The sequence below is a fragment of the Alligator mississippiensis genome, chromosome 2, assembly GCF_030867095.1.
Source record: "Alligator mississippiensis isolate rAllMis1 chromosome 2, rAllMis1, whole genome shotgun sequence".
NCBI classification, from domain to species: domain Eukaryota; kingdom Metazoa; phylum Chordata; order Crocodylia; family Alligatoridae; genus Alligator; species Alligator mississippiensis.
The window spans coordinates 232430525-232449936 of record NC_081825.1 but is presented as its reverse complement, the minus strand read 5'-3'; the positions used below and the strand labels follow the sequence as shown (position 1 = coordinate 232449936).

The following is a 19412-nucleotide window of genomic DNA, read 5'->3' as shown; positions in this document are numbered from 1 at the left end:
TCCTCAGGACAGCTGCTCTTCACCCACACCAGGTCCCTTTGCTAACCTGCTCGCTTGCATATACAGTGGGGCAAATTTTCAAGCAAAACATTTGTCACAAAGGTCCTCTATAAAAAAAACAAGGATTCTTGCCCCCCCCAATATTACTGACACTATTAAACTGTTGTTTTCATGAAAAAATATCATTTTAATATAAATTTTGAGAAAGAGGATATTATAAAAATATTATTAGATTTACCAAAAACCTGGGTTTTGATCAAAAAACTTTTTTTTCTTGAGAACTCTTTTAAGGCAAATGAAAAACCACCATTCAATAATGCTTTTCTTAAAAAAAAATAAAAAAAAAGCGCACTTCAATATCTGTTTAAAAAATTCAATAAAAATCAGTTTCTAACCTTGGAAGTGGAACAACTGGCCTGATGCAGAAAGTTATTGGCTAAGACTCTTTGGCTTCTTTTCTTCAAGAAGTTAGACTACAGGCTAGCCTTTATATAAAATATATACACTCTGATTTTTTCACAAAACTATTTTTCATTATTGCCATTCATATTGTCATTAAGGGAGGACAAGTCCTGGGCCTAGGCCCCATTTTTCTAGGCACTGTACAAACATAAATAAAGGGTCTGTGTTATGTTGAGCCTATAGTTGAAGCATAAGGGATGTGACAAGAAGCAAATATAACAAACAGACAAGGAATTCGATGTAATGGGAGAAATGTGTCAACAAGCAGTGGTCACTAGACACCTTTTGCCTGGCCCCTGCCAAGTTTTTGGAGGCATCCCAGCAGAGGGAATATTTATGAAGGGATGCAAAGGAGGACAATTGAGAGACTTTGTGGATAGCTCAATCAGCTCAACATGCAAGTAATGGCATGTGGGTAAGTAGGAGACTGATTTACTACTGCTCACTGCAGAGAACTCTGCCTCACGGTCTCTACTCATAAATGCTTTAGAGAACAATCACCGTGTGCTTCTTAGCGTGCAGCATGGAATGAGCAAACACCTAAATAAATAATCTGTCTCCATCATTAGTGCTTACAGGTTCCACACAAACAGTTGTATGGAAGAAAGTAGAAGGCTGGAATGGGAACCATGTGTGTCAGGCTATCAAAGTCTAAGGAGGGCTAGTGACTATTGCATTAAGAAACTGCATGTCTGTGTGCGTGCGTGCCACAAGGGGTCAGAGGTGGAAGGGGAAGGGTCCATGACACTTGTGGTGTAGTGGCATAACTAAGGTGGGCAAATGGGGTAACTGCCCCAGGCACCAACTTAAGGGGGCCTTAGGCACTCGTGCAGAAACTGGAAGTTGCCACTGCCCTTGTGCCCTGGGGGTCTGGCTGTGTCCCTACTCTACTGCTGGAATATTAAAAGTCTGAGGGAAATAAAGCCCTGCTTCTAAACCAATGCTATCTGTTGTTGGAACGGAAAGGGATGAGCTGTTCATAGCCTCACTGACACTCTAAACAAGCATTGGGGTGGAATGCCTCCTTCAAATGTCTGTGATATCAGGAAAGGAAGCAAGGTCTTGGCAGATAAGCAAAGCAGCCATTGACTATTGTGTATTTTACTCTTAAATTGTGTCAACTGGACATTCTGTTACTGGTCACACTATCATTTGCTTTTTCAAAAGCATTTCAGTTCTACTGCAAGAAGCAGCAGCCCCAGGTGTCTGCTTATTGGAAAGACTTCTGTTTCTGCCCATAATACTCGGCTAATGATTAGCTTGCAGCACTGGCATAACAGGGTTTTTTATTTTATTATCCTCCTATTACCTGGTGGGTATTTATTTGTGCGTCAAGGTGAGATGAGCAGGCCTTTATATTTGTATTTAATTTATGAGATTGGCACCTACAGAGATTTTGAAAAAACACAGTATCGAGTCACTTGATAGCATTCATTTTACAACAAAACTCCCATAGCTGTTGCATTATTTTCCTCCCTTCTCAACTGATCCTTAACTAGGACTAGGACAACTTGTTTTCTTTTTTAAAGGGAACTTATCTACACATCTACATTATGTATTAATAGATATGTAATTTGAATACAGTAAATTGTTAGCAGCTTTGTATTCTTAATAATCTTGCAGTTGCTGCACGGTGGAATTCCAGCAGAGCACCAAACACACCAACTTCTGTCAGGGTGACTGTACCAGTTAGACCATGAAGACAGGTGATCCCCAATTGACAGAGTGGTGCCAACAGAAACCCCAGTCGTAAACTTACAAACTTACATTGGCAAAACAGCTCTTTTTCTTGGCATAACTTGCTTTGTTCAGGTGTGGTGGAATGGCAGTAAAAGTGCAGTTTTGCTGATATAACTGCAACCACACCAAGAGTGCTTTGCCACTATATCTTGACTTCTTAGGGAGGCTATTCCCTCTCTAATGAAACACACTCCTGAACTCTACAGACAATACCAAATTGCATTTCCTGCATGTGGGTGACTCTTGGGATGACTTAAGAGTGAGCAGAAGCACTGTAAAACACTAGATCCTTTCAGGCAGGAGGGATCCATTTTATTACTATGATAGGTACAGAAACACTGGCACAGCTATGTATAGATTTATTTTGTACCTATTTATTTAACAGGAAATATAAATAATAAATTAGTTATTTTAATGCTTCTCCTCTCCTTTCTCCCAGCACTTTGTTCTAATACTTGATTTCTCTGTGAATCTATTTTCAGTACTTTTAGTTCTTCTATTTCACCCTTATTTCAACAGCATCATCTCATTTGGGAGAAAGCAGAGCTTAGAATTGTGTCACCTTTGCTAGGTTTGGGGAGGAAGATCTCAGACCCTTCCTATAGAAATAATATTGCCATTATACTCTGAATTCCTCATCTGCTAAGTATCCTTGTGTTTAGTCCCCTTTTAAACAGATCATGCCCAAATTCTGCTCACTAGACAGTCTGATATAGTAGGAAGACACCAAGCTGAGACAGAACTCACTTTTATTGGAGGAAGAGAAGGGTACAGGAAGATTAAAAGGTGGTGATGACCCTTAAATTCATGAGCTGTATAAAAGTAGAGTGCAGTAGGAAGGAGAAACTCCTCCAAAGATCTGACATTACTAGTAAATAAAAATAACCTCTGTAATATTAAAAAGTAAATATTGTGACAATACCTAGAAGGCTTTGCTGTGTCAGGGCTGTGTACCTCAAAAAATTTACACCTATCGTGTACAAATAAGCCAGTAATACAGATCTGACTGGCACTGAGCCTACCTCAGCATATGTAACTTTAGGGTGATACACAGATCTTTCAAGGGGGGCAATTTTGTAGGTATGGAAGGTGTCCATCTGCTTGCAAGCAGCACTTGAATGAGGCCCAAGATAACCATGAAACACCCTCAAGATTCCCTATAGTCATTTTCTGCGATGTAGGGAGGAAAGGCAAGGAGGGGGCACGAAGAAGTTAATTCATAACTTACCAAAGTTTTCTCCTCCCCAGATGTCCATTTGAGTGTCATATTTCCCCAGGTGATTAAACCAGGACTTATCAATAACAAAGATGCCTCCTGCTATGACAGGTGTTCTGGAGAAAAGGAAGGGCAAACATAATAAAATATTACCACCACAAATACAAACCCCTTTGCATTTGCACAGGACCTTTCAGCTGAAAGTCACAAGACACTTAAGTTAATCAGTTAGTCAGGCCTCATAACCCCAGCTTCATCTTCTCCATTTTATGGCTGGACAAAACTTGGCCTAACCTAGCTCTCTGCCTCATTCACCATGAGGAGGCAGCTGTGTTGGGAACAGGACTCAGCTCTCTACTCTAAATCTTGTACTTTTGTCATCAGGCTGTCTATCTTCACATGCATATGAAGGATGCATGTGCGCATGGGAGGGTCCGAACAACTTAGTAGCTTCACAAAGCAGTAGGACGTACCCTTTTTGGCAGGTGTACCATACATTAGCTCCATAGACTCCCCAAATGCCACTCCAATCCCCTTCCCCTGCCTGATCTGCTGCTCTGGTTTCAGCTTCCTGCCCTGTGCTCCCTGCCTGACCTATTGCCCTGCTTTCTCCTTTCTGCCCTGTCTACCACTGTAGTGCTTCTCGCCTCCTTGATTTGCCACATGCCACAGAGGCTGCCTGTGCTACTTGTGACACACATACTGAAGGTTGGCCACCCCCCCTGCCACAAAACATGTAAGACATAGCTACAAATGCACACCATTTGTGTAGTCTGTATTCTAGTGGCTTCTGGAAAGCAGGAATGAGTAAGGATGACAAAGTCTCTAATGCTATTTAAAGGGATATTACCCAATTCTTAATGTCCTACAGTTAGGAACCTTATTGTCTAAATAGACAACCATTTTGCTTTTGCATCAGCATTGTTCACATACCAAACTTCTCAAAGCTTTGAACACAGACGTGAATTAGGCAGCAGTTGTTCTGACAAACAAGGAAGTAGGTATATGTTCCCATCTCTGTCAAAACCTTGCCCCCAAAGTATGAGTGTTCAAGGACCACTTGTGGTTGCGGGTTAAGTTCTCAGACTCTGCTACTGACTTCCTGTCTGACACCAGACAAATTGTTCCTTGCCTGTAAAATTGGGAAAATGCCGCTTTCTTACCTTACTGGAAAGACATGATGCGCTCAGACAGGTGAGCGATGGGGGCTATATAAATAGACAGGGAGAATGGGCTGCAACAGCTTGTAGATGCACTTAATTTACTATCACTCTCCTTTTTACATTGCTCAGGGAGTAACACAATCATAAACCACAGCTTTCAGACACATCATAATATCTCTTCAAATATGTCACATGACAAGTGTCTCAAAGCACTATCATGTGGGACAGCACCTCATCTCTGCAAGGCAAATTCTCGTGCATACCCTATTACCAAAGTGAAGTCTTAGCTACACAAACCCAACAGAGACTGGTACCTGATGGACTGGGTTGGGTCTATCCTGGACATCTTCTGCTCTATGGGGATCTGCTCCCACTTAAAGTGAAGGCTCCAGTCAAACCCTGAGAAGAAAAAAAAAGGCTAGGAATGGAATCTTGTTCTGCACACATACTCTTCCACCCCTTGTGGTGACTGGTCCCCAGTTTCACCTTGCCATGGTGTTGTGGGGTTGCCTGTTGCATCCCTGCCTGTGGCAAGTGTAACACCAGAGAGTCAGCGCTACTGTGCACATCAGCCAGCAGGAGGCAGCCCAGAATACCGGACCTTCATGAAGCCATCCATAACACCAGTGGACAGAAATCCCAGAGTTACACTCTTCACTCATCTCAAATTAGCCAGCAACTTATCCCATTGCAAAAGAATGCAAGGAAGCTGCTTTGCTTCCAGGTATCACCCGACCCCTTCCCAAGCACTCCTCTCCCTCAGCGGTCCCTGTCTGTGCTCAATTACATTCCAGATCTTCTGGAGTGTGTCACTAGAGCGAGATGTGATAATTAGTGCTACTGTATTCTGGCCAGCGTGTCTAATGCCTCATTGGCTGCCAAAGTTATGAGGTTTTAATCAACACTCTCAGTGGGACGCGGCTGTTTCTGGGAAGAAAGGCTCCAGGTCATTGTAACTGGTTTTCTCCAGTTCTGTCACTTGTTTAGTTGCCCCATATTTGAGACCTGAGCTCAGTGTCATCCTTAAAACAATGTCAAGCAATGGGGTGGATACTGAGAGCAAGGAGGATGATGGGAAGGGATGTTGGCAGATGGAATTCACCCAGCTGAAAGAGAGGGAGGGAAGAGGGATGTTGGTGGAAGGGTTCGGCAGCCAGATAAGAGCTTAAAGAATGTTTTTCAGGGAGGATTGTGGGAGGACTTAGCAGCAGGGAGGAGCAGCTTTAGGATACTTACCAGGTGACAGAGGGAAGTCCAAATAGCTGCATACTGCAGGGAGTAGCAAGAGGGATCTACAGAGAGCAGGGAGTTTGTCTGCAAGCTGCCAGCTGGTTGTTGTACTATTTTCCAGGAATCGTGGAGCGGATGCAGGTATATGTAACAGCTAGGAAAGGAGGGTCAGCCTAGGGACTTTGCTTGAGCGACCTCTTGGTAGTTAGGTATTGCTGGTTAGCCCTTCCTGCTACTTAGTCAGCAAAGGTGTTGAAGGGCAGTGGTCACTTTCATCACTTCTCCATTAGAGTAAGGGTGCTTTTGGAGAGTGTGAGTGGGGCTGGTATACATGCTTTATGTTAGGAGGAGGTGGGAGGGGGGCATATATCAAAAAAGCAAATGTCATCGGGCTCAGGGTAATAAAAAAGAGAAGGCTGAGAGGGGAGTTGGTAGCAGCTTACCACTACATCAGGGGAATACATCAAGGGCTCAGCAAACAACTATTCACCAGGGCACCCTTGGGGAAAACCAGGAGTAATGGCCACAAACTCCTGGAAGACTGTTTCAGGCTTAAAACTAGAAAAATCTTCTTCATAGTTAGGGTGTCCAGACTGTGAAATAAGCTCCCTCCAGAGGTGGTGCAATCACTTACCCTGGAAATCTTCAAGAGGAAACTGGACGGTCACCTCGCTGAGGTCACCTTACCCCAGTTGTCTTTACTACTGCAGGGGGGCTGGACCCAATGATCTTGCATGGTCCCTTCCAAGACCCTTACAATCTATGAATCAATCTATGAATCTATACATGCATGCGTGTATGCAGCATGTGTAGGCAAATTTCCAGGTACACTCTGATTGCTGGCCTGTGAGATAAAGATAAGCTCAGCAATCACAGGAGGGTTTGGGTTGGGTGTCTGTGGGCATCCTTGAGCCACTGGGAATACTGGTCTTGGGCACTGCAGGGGTTGTACTGTGGCAGACCTCTCTTCAATGTCTGCCTAGACCTTCAGTCCACTGACCAATCCTTCCTAGAGAGCAAACTTCAGACTCGAAAAATGCCTCTCTGACTGAAGTAGCCTAAGTGCAGGGTGAGAGGGGAGATCCTAGATGGGCAGTAAGTCCCACCCCTCTTCCCCAGTAAGCTCTATGTTCTCTTTTCCACTACAGCTGGTCCTTCCCAGGGGGTAGAGCACAACAGAAAGTCCAGAACAGCATTGGTGCTGCCACTCACTGGAACCAACACAGGAAGGCTCAGGAGTTTCTAAGGGAGCCCTGCGAACCATGCTGCCTGCCCTGCTTCTCCTCTTACTCGCCATCTCTCAGAAAAGGAAGAGCAGTAAAAGTGATTCTCTCTGCTCTGTCACCAAAAAAAAGAAGTGGAGCAGGAAGCAAATTGTACTAATCTAAATCCCTGCTTCAGGGCTACAGCCTGGAAGTCTGATTACTTCCCTTTATCAAGTGACCTCATACTCCTTGGGCATGAGGTGGCGTGTGGGGGGAGGGGGGTCTGGATGATATGATAACATTTCTTTATCCCTCTAAGTGCTGAGCTTGCAATACTTGGATAGTGCTGACTGGTCTTTCCCTGCTGTTGAGCTCTCTATGCAAGCTAAAGACAGACTTGGTGTGGTTTTATTTCATTCCTACAAGAGATTGAGCAGTGGGCATTGCAGAACCTACAGACAGAACCTGGCCTGGAAAACCTCTCTTTGGCTTCTTGGGAAGGTCAAGAGAACATCAGCTGTTCCTCATGCACTTTCCCTCTAACATATCCAAGCCAGCAGCTTTACGTACCTCCCCTCAGATCTGCTGATGCTGCCAAGTAGGCAAAATTATCCAGGCTGATCACATCAATGATTGGACTCACCACTCGGGTATAATCCTGCCAGAACAGAGGAGAGGAAGAAAAGTCAAGGCCCCTCTTGGGGAAAGAGATGCCAAAGCTACAGGAGATCAAAGAATGTAAAGCAATGCATACAGCCCCAAGACACAAAACAAAGCATCACACAGACAGCATTCATTGTCTCCAATCTGGCAACAGGATAATGAATACATAACCACTGAAGACACATGATAGTCATCAATTGCACTTCCTGTCCATGACACGAGGGAATGGAACTGAGGTCCTCTTACAACATGAGACTGACACACAGACATACAAGGAAGAGACAGCCCTTTGACCCTGGTCACATGACTGGGGGAACAGTCCCAAAGATTAATATTTCTGCCCCATGAATAAGAATCAGCACCTACTGATCCCTACGGTTGCATTAAATCTTGCTTGGATTATATACAAGTAATTTTATCAACCCCAAACAACCAGTCAACTAATCGAACACAAATACAGATGCAGTATTGTCAACTGCAAGTGTCCAAATATTATTAATCAAATTCCCTAAAACCATGAGGCAGGCTTAAAAATCATAAGATTTTATTAAAATTAACAAACTTTCGGGGTTGGACTCGATGATCTATTGAGGTCCCTTCCGACCCTAACATCTATGAATCTATGAAAACTTGGGGTGTTTTATTAGTCTTCTGGTGTCTGAGGTGTTAGGCAGAGTACATTCAGGTCATGTTTTCTAGCCTGAGAACTAGGAATGTATTTCTTATTAAAGGAAAGTTGAGATTTTAATCACTTGATTTCAGGAGCTGGAGCTTTAAAGACGCACACCAAACATGACAAGATTTATGATAAAACTGTATGAGCTGGCCATGCTGCAGAGAGCACCATTTTTTGGGTCTTTCTTAGTCCCCACTCCCCATGAACTTCCTTGGCTTTCTGATCACGTGACTATTTCTTGTTCTCAAAAGAGTTCCTTCTGCCCTGGCCAGTTCAGTCAGTGTAGTGTCTCTCAGCCTATGTGCACCATGTTCATCATTTAGTGACTGAGTAGGCTTGTGTCAATTCTTCCAGTATATGAACACTATCTCCAGATGTGCCAGAGTCTATTCCTTGCAAGATTTAGGCTCAGTCTATAACTAACCAGGAGACAGGCCATTTCAGGAATCAATCCTGACTGCCAGAGAGATCCAAAACCAAGATAAAAGATGCTGTGAATGTGGAGCAAATTTGGCATCTGAACCTACACCCCTATGACCTATGTCTATAATCAACTCACCCAAAATCCCAGAACTTCAGAAAGTGTGGACCAGAGTCCTGAGTTCTTGGCTAAGATCCATCCTTGCTAATGACTTGTCAGGTCCCTTCTGCTTAGGAACCATCACCATGCTGCCTCTGCTGCTGCCAGAAGCATGACTTTACGAGCAGAAGTAAAACAGACATTTATGAGCTACTGAAATAGAGGATTGATTGAACAGGACTAAAAAGCTGAAGCTTTCAGGTCACCCTCTTCCTCCCCTTGATATCAAGTAGAGCAGACATGAAAATATGCAGAGCAGTTGTCTGCACCTCCCACTCTCTCCTGGGTCCTATTACTACCTGGGTAATCCTTCCACAGGAGAAGGAGAATGCCACACGTCAGTGGCTGAGAGTGGTCCCCTGTCCCCCTGCTCTTCTACTGCATGTTCTTCAGCAGCCCTGTCACATCCCCACTTCAACTCCACAGCACAGCCAGGGTGAGAGCTACCAATGCTGCTGTTTCATCTGTTTCTCCAACTTGAGGTTAACCTATTCTTAAGCCTACATTTTTAAAGGCTGTCCCCCTGTACATTCAAGGGTCCTATGTGAGGAATTGCACAGCTGTGCATGCATGTATGTGTGTGCATACATGTATTCATGTCTAGGAGTGTGCATGTGTGCTTGTACATGTTGCTTATTGTCAGGGTTCAGCAGGAGGAGGACTTCACCAGCTGTGAGAGGAAGGAGGGGGAAGGTTCAGCAGTCAGAAGGGAGATTGTGGAATGAAAAGCAGTAGTGTGCACTGAGGTACTGGGTATGCTTCATAAAAGGGGGTGTTTGCATAGGGGGAAGCCTCAGGGAAGGCTAATGTAGGAGTCAGTGGCAGGCTTTACGCATCTCCCTATCCTATCCCTCAAGTTCCTCTTCCTCTCAACAGGACAGTTTTTCTGGGGCCTTTCAGTGAACAGCTCTCTAATACACAGCAGGTGCATGTTGCACTAGCTATTATAGACTCCGTACTCCTCTCCAAACATTCAGGTTTGACAGGGACACGTTTGGATGGTGCCCATACTTGATGCTGGTACCCACATAGATGGTGCCAACTACTGGTTGCTTGGCAAGACTGGCCCCAGATGGGGCCTGTAGGAGGGAAGGACTGGGGTGGGAGAGTTGGTGCTCACCTCTTTCACTCTCTGAAGCATCGGCTGCAGCCACTCACTATTAACCTCACAGTGACTGTCCAGGAAGGTAAGAATCTCAGCTGTCGCCACCTCAGCCCCTCGCACTCGAGAGCGAATCAGTCCTAAGAGAGGGAATGGGTAGAGAAAGGGGAAGGACAGCAAAAAGGAAAAGGAGAGAGTAAAAAAGCAGCTATGGCAGGGAAATTAGGAAAGAAATGTGTTGCACTTCTACCACTTAGAGAATATGACAGGACTCTCACTGCTGCTGGTCACCCCATGTAACCATTTACACCAATTCAGTGACTTTGGTGGCCATTTCTCCATGGTAAACTGGTTCCCTTACACTGTTCCACAGCCTAAACAGGGCCAAAAGAGGCCAACTAGCACGTGGAATGCTGTTAGCAAAGAAGTTACGGCCCAAAATATGTGGCTGGTTTGGCTGGTTCCCTACCAGCCCTGGAGGAGAAGCCAGTCCAGGCCAGGGATGTGGACTTTTCCTTTCTGCCCATGTCACCAACCCACTCATCCAGGCTCACTTCAGGTCCTATTGTGAATACCTGAACCCCCTCCTCTCCACCTATGCTCACACCCACTTCACTACCATCCAGGCAAAACAAAAAACACAGCTGTTACTATCCCTTCTCATCTCATTTCACCCATCTTAGAAAACCTCCACTGGCTCCTTTACCCTTTTCACTCTGCTGTATTCATGCTGGTCCTCCAGACCTCCAGTACTCTCACAACTTGGCTCCTCCTTTCTTATATGCTCTTGTTTGTTATTGCATCTCTTTCTACTTTGCTACTGGTACTGGACCGTCCCGTAAAATCTGTGCTTTCTTTCACCTCATCCCTGATGCTTAGGATACCCCTTCCTGGCCTGATCTGTAAAGTCACAACCCAATTTCAACTCCATATCTCTTTCAAGACCAATGTCAAGCAATTCTTCATGGCTCAGCTAGAGAACAGCAAGTGAAAAGCAGTGTCTCAATTTATAAGCATGTTATGAGTGTTACACACACACACACACCCCGACAGTTGGGAAAAGATAATATTTTACATATATAACATGCTCATAAATTGAGACAAGGCTATGTATGTATGTATGTATTTAGTTGTCTTCTCTTCCATCCTTCAAATATTTCAGATCTTGTTAGGATGTAAGCTAAACAGATCAGGAATCATGTCTACCTAGAGTTTTGTACAGCACCTTGCACAATGAGGGTAACTGAACTTTATTGAGGATTCTGGGCACTACTGCAATGTGAATGCATAAAAAAATATACAATGTGAAACATAAAACATGAGGATTGATAACCAGATTGCTGCCAGATTGGGAAATAAAAACTTCAACTTTATTACAAGTATAAAATCACTACCATGAGAAATAGCTTCTAGGGGAGTGGAGGAATATGGGATGACTTTGAGAACAGATGGTACCTGCAAAGTTTCCAATGCTCACCTTCTCGTCGGCTGTTGTGTAGACACTTAACCTTGGAGATCTTGGTAAGGAGCTGGCAGTCCTCAGCTAAGGAAAGGGAAAAATGTTTGGCACAAACACATAAGTTATTTGGCTTCAGTGGAGAGCTCTGATGAACTGTCCTCATATGTCTCCACAGGAGGGAAAGCTCTGCTTTCACTAAATATCACATTAATTGTGTTGATGGCCTTCCTCCCATTGTCTAAAGCAGCATTTCTCAACCTGTGGGCTGTAAGAATATATGAAAGGGTTGGGAACAAGCTTGAAAAATGGATTGACAAACTTTAAAAATGGTTCTCCTTTAAAGAAGAAAAACGTGGGAAACGGGCTTTTCCCTTGCAGGCAAGGTTCAAATTACACTTTGACTCTGGGGAGGGGTCTACAAAAAAAAACAAACTGGTTCACTGGAAGGAGCAATCCGACGAGAGACCTCCCAGGGTTATGATTTTCAAATCTGACTGGGGGCTGTCATCTCTTACGGGAGAGCTCAGCCCCCCTGAATTCCCCTGTAATTCACACCCTGCTTGCAGGCTGGCAGAGTTCCAGACTGCGTGGGGCTGCTTGGGCCCCCTCTCCCCTCCACCCCTCATGCCCTACACACTACAGGGCTGGGGCACTGGGTCAAGATAAATGGGTCCTGGTACAAAAAGGTTGAGAACCACTGATCTAAAGAGTGCACAAAAAAGCATGGCTTGCTTGACAATCCTTCCTCTAATTGATGAGCCAATGCCTCCAATCCAATGCTGTGAAGGCCTGAGGCTGCAGCCACCTCACCCTCAGCATTTCAGAAGCACAAAGGGGCATGTGCTGAAGGTGCAGAACTGAGGCCAAGAGAAATAGAAGGCCATCAGTGCCTAGTGAACCAGGGAGTTACAGGTGAAAGAGACCTGTTCTATTAGCTGATTTAGTCCATTTTCCCTGCAATCAGTTGTCAGGCTGGGTGTTCCTTACAATCTGTTCTCCAGAACAGCTTCTTGCTTGACTAATTAATCCAACCCATGAGGATTTGATTATCTTCTTTGAGGAAACTCTTCCACTAATATGGATACATCCAACTGAGAATCTCATTCACAGCCCACAAAGAGTCAAAGTCACACCTGCTTTACAAAACACGGGTGCTATATGTCCTGGTGTGGAATGTCTCATTTGGATCACAGCAGCCTTCACTTTGCACTAAGCTGAAACAGTGCACGCTAGGCCATGTAGTCTTGGAAGGCCACACTTTAACAGTAAGAGCAGGCAGGTCACTGGCCACTTGGGTTATATAAATCCACTTTCTGCCACTCCTGCTCCAACAAACATTACTGGAACAAAAGCTGTCATTACAACCCTGTTTCCCTTGATTCAGCTATCCTTGCCTCTGACTGCTTTTATCCCATGCACTTTTCAGTGTCTTGGAGAACCCCCTTTGTTCCTCCTCTCACAGCCTCAGTGCTCTGGAGAGAAACATTAAGGCCCCCAGCCAAAATGCTTCTCTTGGCATCTCTGCATAGAGGCTTTTCCATTTTCAGGGTACTCACAGTAGGAAATATTGCTCTTGTGTGGGCAGTTTGGCAGCTGCTGTATCATTCAAATGCAGTGGCAGGTGCTCATGATTAAAGACTACTGAGATATTACTAGACATCTGCTATAAAAGAGGACCATGTCCCAGCATCAGATAAGCCACAGTTCCAGTGAGTGTATTACAAGTTATGACAAAGGTGGGCCCAGAAAGTCAGCTTAGCTAATCACTTTCCAGAACAGAGCAATTAAGATGTCTCGCTACAGATCCAGTGGTGAGAGTTAGAGCCACTCTGAAGACTCATATTGAGGGCTGTCTCCAGTAAGCCCAGCTGTTATTTGGTACCTGATCATCTGGACTGAAGAGTCAAAGGCAGTCAGCTGTGATCTCTCATGTGCCAGTGGCTACAGAAGCAGGTCTAGCTTGCCAAATTATCCCAATGGGCATACATCTGATCTTTTTTTAATCACTTTCTATCTCTGACACTGATTTTCTTAGTGTATGTGGAGAAACTGAGGCACAGAACCCAGTTTTCAAAAGAAGTGAGCCCACCTCTTTTTAGGCAGACATATGAGACAGCTCAACTATGTGATAGGTACCTAAATAGAGTAGCTGTATTTTCAGATGAGTTTGGCACCCAACAGCTGCCACTGAGGATAAGCAGTTGCTAGGATAATCCTATCAGTTGTGAAAGGCAGTTTCTGGTTGACCACTTATAGAGATCTGGCCAGGACCTCCTCAAATGTTGACCTTGGCTCTGTAATGCATTAGAATACCCTCAGCCTGGACTCATGGCTAAAAGGCACCCTCTACCTGTAGAACACAAGCTTTTGCAGCAGTTCTCTGCTGTTAAGTCTCTCTCTCCCTTTCTCTCTCAGCCATGTAACTAGGCTTTGCTGGTCCTGAACACCATTCACCATATTTGTACTAAACAGCCCATCAGATAGCATTTAATGAGATCAGACCAAGCACTCTGGCAACCTGACAAGAACTGCCAAAGTGACACAACGAAGAGAAGGTTAAATGAGGAAACAATCAGAGGAAAATATTCAAAATGAAAACACAGCCTCTTTGCCATGGATGGAAAGCAAACTAGGTAAAGAAATAGCCTCTCTTCTTTGGCCAACTGGCAGAAGAGCAAGAGAAGGAGAGGGGGGAGGAGGAGTGAAGGAGGAAATGCAAGAGAAAGGGGCAAAAGACAGAGTCCAAGGAAGAGAAGTCAATAGGTACTTACGATCTGAGCTGAAGTCATCTACTAGAATGATCTCCTGAACGAGACTGGCAGGGGTGCGGTTCAGAACGCTGCAGGAATCCAAGATGGAAAAAAATGACTCTCATCATCACTGTGATAACTTACTGAAAGCATCAATAAAGGCTTTTGCCTTCAGTGTCTGTAAGCCTGACAAGACATATTACTGGCTGCTACATATTAACTGAGGAATTCTGAGAGGTAATGATATAACAGGGTGATACTGGCCACCTTCTTCACCACTGCACTGCCTCCTCCACCTGTATCTATTAGGCACGAGGAGACCTATTGAGGGTCAGCTATGATAGCACCCATGGCCTCTGGTCAGGACTGCTGCCTTCAATGTATTTTCTAATGCTTTGTCCAATATGCTTTATATCTAAACTCCCACACAGGGGGCCTTCTATTCTTTCCCTTGGGAAGAGACTCTTCAATAAAATAACAGGTTTAACCATCACTCAGTGGGGGTGTCCACACGAGATACTAACTGCTCAGTAGCCTAATTCTATTGCGCAGTAGTGTGCAGGGCAAAATCCATGCTAATACACTACTGTACAGTAAAATTAGGCTGCTGCACAGTTAGCAATACTAAAAAGCTGTGCACTGGTGCTATTGCACAGTAGCACCAGTTACTGTGCATTGATTTAGTCCTTGGTTATACAAGTACTAAACTTAATGAGCAGTAACTACAGCACATTAATGAACGTGCAGATGCACCCAGTCTGTGTTAAAGTTCAGTTCAAATATTCCCTTCCTGATTTCATCTTCTGGCACTCTCCATCATTTAATCCCCACTTGGACATTTATACCCCATAGGTACTCCATTTGGGTTTTATGAAATGTAGCCCCCTTCCAGAGTGGGGGTTTCAGAGAGGATGGGGATGGAAATTCAATTCAGACTAACCGGTGTAAGGGACACACAGGCAGGGAGACAGACCAGGAAACTGACAAGGAGTGTGACCAAATGCAGGCTGAAGAAAATATGCACATGGATAGGATGTGTGAACTGAACCTAGTGGGAACCCTGCTACCAGAGAGAAGTGGTTGTAGGGACTGGGTTGGAGCGCCTTAAGGAGATGCAGCTTCCAGTGTTATACTATCAAGGCACGGGTGGTCTGACCTAATGGTAAGGGGTGAAATGAGAAGCCACGTTGGCCCAGAGAATTGGAAACCCATGATGGCCAGGATTTTAAACCTATGAGCCAACTAAGAACTCAGGAGTCAGGGAGGAAATGCAACAAAGAACAAGTGTTGAGAAGCCTGCAGTCCATCACCACAGCTGATGAATCACTGATGGGGCTCCCAGCTGTGAGGGCACATGGTGCCTCCGTACAGCTGAGAGCCCCGTCAGTGATCAAAACTCTCAGCCACAGTGGGAGGGCATCTTGTTCTCCCATGGTTGTGAACTCTCTCAGCTTACTGGGGTTCCCAGCTGTTCCCCCAGTTGGGAGCCCTGATCAGCTGACCAGTCCTTCGAGCCTTGGAGTATGCTCCCTTGAGCTTCAGAGGTTGGGAGTATTAGCCACATGTTCAATTAAAGGTATGACAGAACCTAGCAACAAAGTAATCATATGTACTTCATGTAATAACTTTGTCCCTTATTCTGGTTGTATCATACCATTAACTGATTTAAAGTCACTATTTAAGATGAGATTAACCAGTTAATCACTTCTTACATGTAACATGCGTCAGGGGCCTTAATCATAGTTGTACAGGTAACACATGCTAAGTTCCCTCATATCCCTCTTCAGAAGATGTTCCCTCCAGACCCCTATATTTTTCTGCTGTTCACCTTTGAACATGGACTAGCTCTCTGATACAAAGTCATATGATTAATAGGCCTGTGCAAAGCAGCAAGTATTTGTTTCAGCTTCGGATTTGGCCAATTTGGAGGGACAGTGATTCGATTCAGTGATTTGAATCATTGTCCTGATTCTGTTTAGCTGACTGGATTCAGAGATTCGATGTCGATTTGGAGATTCAGCCATAGACTATATAGGCAGTCCTCAACGACTCTGGACACAGCTGCCTCCAGCTGGTAAGTCTGTTGTAGTGGGCGGAGAGAGAAGGGGTGTGGTGGGGGCAGGTCAATGCCTCCACAGCAAGGGAGGGATTGGGGCTGGGACAAGCTGCCCAGCCAGGGTGGGGGGGCATGGGAGTCAAGGAGGGGGGCTCCCGCTACTGTGCAGCACCAGTCCAGGAGCTGCTTTTCTAGTGGCCAGTCTGGGAGGGCACGGGAACAGGCGGGTGCCCCCAGATCTGCGTGATGCAGGCTTGGCCGGACTGCGCTCTGGGAGGCTAGCCCCAGCCGCCTACTGCCAGGCTGTGCTCTGCGGGGCGGGTGGAACTAGGGCTACACTCCAGGCAGCAAGCCCCCACAGCTGGGCTGCACTCTGCGGGGTGGGTGAAGCTAGGGCTGTGCTCCAGCTGTGACTGGGGCTAGCCATCTGGAGTGCAGCTCTGGCCTCCACCCACCCTGTGGAGCGCAGCCCAGTGGCAGGCAGCTGGGTCTAGCCTCCTGGAGTGCAGCCCTGGCCCACCCCGCAGAGTGTAGCCTGGCAGCGGTGGCTTGCTGCCCAGAGTGCAGCCCTGGCTCCGCCCGCCCCGTGAAGGGCAGCCTGGCAGCAGGGCCTTGCCACCCGGAGCGCAGCCCTGGCTCCGCCCACCCCATGGACTGCAGCCTGGCGGTGGGCAACTGGGGCTAGCCTCCCAGAGTGCAGCCTGGCCCAGCCTGCCCCATGCAGATCCGGGGGCACATGCCCACTCCCATGACCTCTTGGACCAGGGGCGAGAGCTGCCGGAGGAGCCACCAGAAGAGCAGCTCCCAGACCACTGGTGTGCAGCAGCACGCAGGGGTGAGAGCTCCCCTCCCCGAGTCCCACACCCCCCCGCCCTGGCTTGGCAGCTTGTCCCAGCCCCAGCCCCAGCCCCAATCCCTCCCTCGCTGTGGGGGTGTTGATCTGCCTCCCACCATGCCCCTTCCCTCCTCCCCTCCACCCCTTCCCTCCCCCCACCACAACAGACTTACCAGCTGGAGACAGCTGCGTCCATCATCGTAAAGTCGAAACTGGGTCAGAACCTGGAAACCCGTTGGAACCCGCTGCAAGCCTTCCAAATCTCTGAATCTCTCCAAATTGATTCAGTGGCTTCCAGTTCAATTTGGGCCTTTTAATGGGTCTCCTGATTCAATTCGGATTCAAAGATTCGGTTGTTGAATCAGGCCAAATCTCTTCCAAATCTAATTGACTACCGAAGCGTCACACAGCCCTAATGTTTAAGTGCCTTGCAGAATCAGGACATAAGCAACAAAGGAGTATAATATTAAAAAGAAAAAATATCAAAGCTAATATGCTTTGATGCTACACATCTGTCCTTCAGATTTCTCAGCCTGTCTTGCTTTCTTGGCACCTATCTTTTACATTTTAAGCTCCCTTGGGCAGGGATCATTGGCATTTTTTGTTTTATTCTGTACATACATAAAAAGAAGAATACTACAATATTCCAAGGCTGGAGTACAGTCACACCAGAACTGTGTATAAAGAAGTGGTCGCCTCTTTGCATACTGAACCTACAGTTGCACTGGCTGGCCCTTTTTACTGCCGTCTCATATTGAAAACTCGTGATTGCTTTGCTGTTCAATATCACATCACACTATTTCAGGTTTATGTTTCCAGGTGCCCCTCTATGAGTATGTGTGTTTCAGTTTATATGTCTCTAGATGTCTTAGCTTGCATTTTTCCAAGCCAAGTCTCATTTGCCATTCTCAGCTCATATTTCAACCCTCTCTGGATCCCTCTGCATTATTTTTCTGTTTGTACTAGTGATTGCAACTCCTCCAGATTTAATATCATGTGCAAATTTCAGAGACAGGACTTTCCTGTACTTTGCATGGAAATTCACACCTGTACAATGTCAGTATAAAATGCAATTAAATTGAATGGTAGCATTTTGTACCCACTCTCCTCGGGTGCAAATAACCACAAGGTGAAAGGAAGCAGAGAACCAGGTCCAGAAAGTTTAAACAGTTTCTTAAAACAATATTTAACAGGAATACCCCATACCTCCTGTCATGTAATTCTTTCTTCCTCCATTCCCAGTCTTTCTTGTGTATATCACTGCCTGACCCTACCTCTGTAGAAATGTTCACCTTGGCTTCACCTCCTCCCAGCTTTACCAGCTTTTCAACATCCACAACTTGTGTTTTCTCCACAAGCTCCAGGCCTCTAGATTCCAGCATGTGCAGAAAGAAACACAAAAACATTCTTCCCTTTTCTTCAATCTGGTGCTGTAGTGGGCTAAGGAATTCTTAGCAACCCATGCTATGCTTAATTCTAACCCAGATCTGCAACTACAAACAACACTGTTTTCTTTAGAGAAGTGCCATGAGAATTAGTTATTGTTAATTCAGAAGTAAAGGTTATTCAGATGTCATTTCACTATCCATAGATTCATAGATATTAGGATCAGAAGGGACCTCAGAAGGTCATCGAGTCCAACCCCCTGTCCTGGGCAGGAAAGAGAGCTGGGGTCAGATGACCCCAGCTAGGAGCTTGTCCAAAATTCAGTTCAGAATTACCTTCTATATCTGAACTGGGGGCCCAAGTCAGTCAGGTCCCCTGTTTCATGGATTTCTTGTTTTTTTACTCTTCTCACCGCTACCTCTGTTCACTCAGTGTTTATCTCTGTCCTGTCACACAGGTTATCATCAGTGTTCCTGTCTTAGGGTCCTCTCCACTACAGATATATGATCCTCATTCTGGTTTATAGATTCTCCACCTCATTCCACATATCAGCCATTATTTAACTTGCCAAAGCCCTTTGGGATGCAGCTTCTATGTAAGGTGCTATACCAACTGTGTGTGTATTATACAGCATAGTTTCCACAAGAATTTACAGTCACTCTGCATGGGCACTGGAGAATTGACAGCCCTGTTGACTTAGTCAAAACACGCTGCCTACAAATCTGTACCCATAGACAAAATCTATCCCTACACTTGGAAAAAATCAATGAGAGAAAGAAAGAAGGAGAGAGAGAGAGAGAGAGAGAGAAAGAGAAAGAGATCATTCCCATAACTCTCCTTCTAGAAATGTCCAGCCTGGCAGAAACCAGTGATATCACTTAGTGACCAG

General features: G+C 45.5%; 1 protein-coding gene across 2 annotated transcripts in view; it reads right to left on the bottom strand.

Annotated features, from left to right (window-relative positions):
• Positions 1-19412, bottom strand: part of GALNT16 (polypeptide N-acetylgalactosaminyltransferase 16) — a 149271-nt gene that overhangs the window by 28158 nt on the left and 101701 nt on the right. For both annotated transcript variants that reach the window (XM_019476768.2, XM_019476767.2), the window contains exons 4-9: positions 14268-14335; positions 11515-11580; positions 10056-10177; positions 7587-7674; positions 4896-4980; positions 3431-3534 (exon numbers count right to left, since the gene is read on the bottom strand). In XM_019476768.2, the coding sequence (XP_019332313.1) occupies positions 3431-3534; positions 4896-4980; positions 7587-7674; positions 10056-10177; positions 11515-11580; positions 14268-14335 (533 nt within the window). The remainder of the gene's footprint in view (positions 1-3430; positions 3535-4895; positions 4981-7586; positions 7675-10055; positions 10178-11514; positions 11581-14267; positions 14336-19412) is intronic.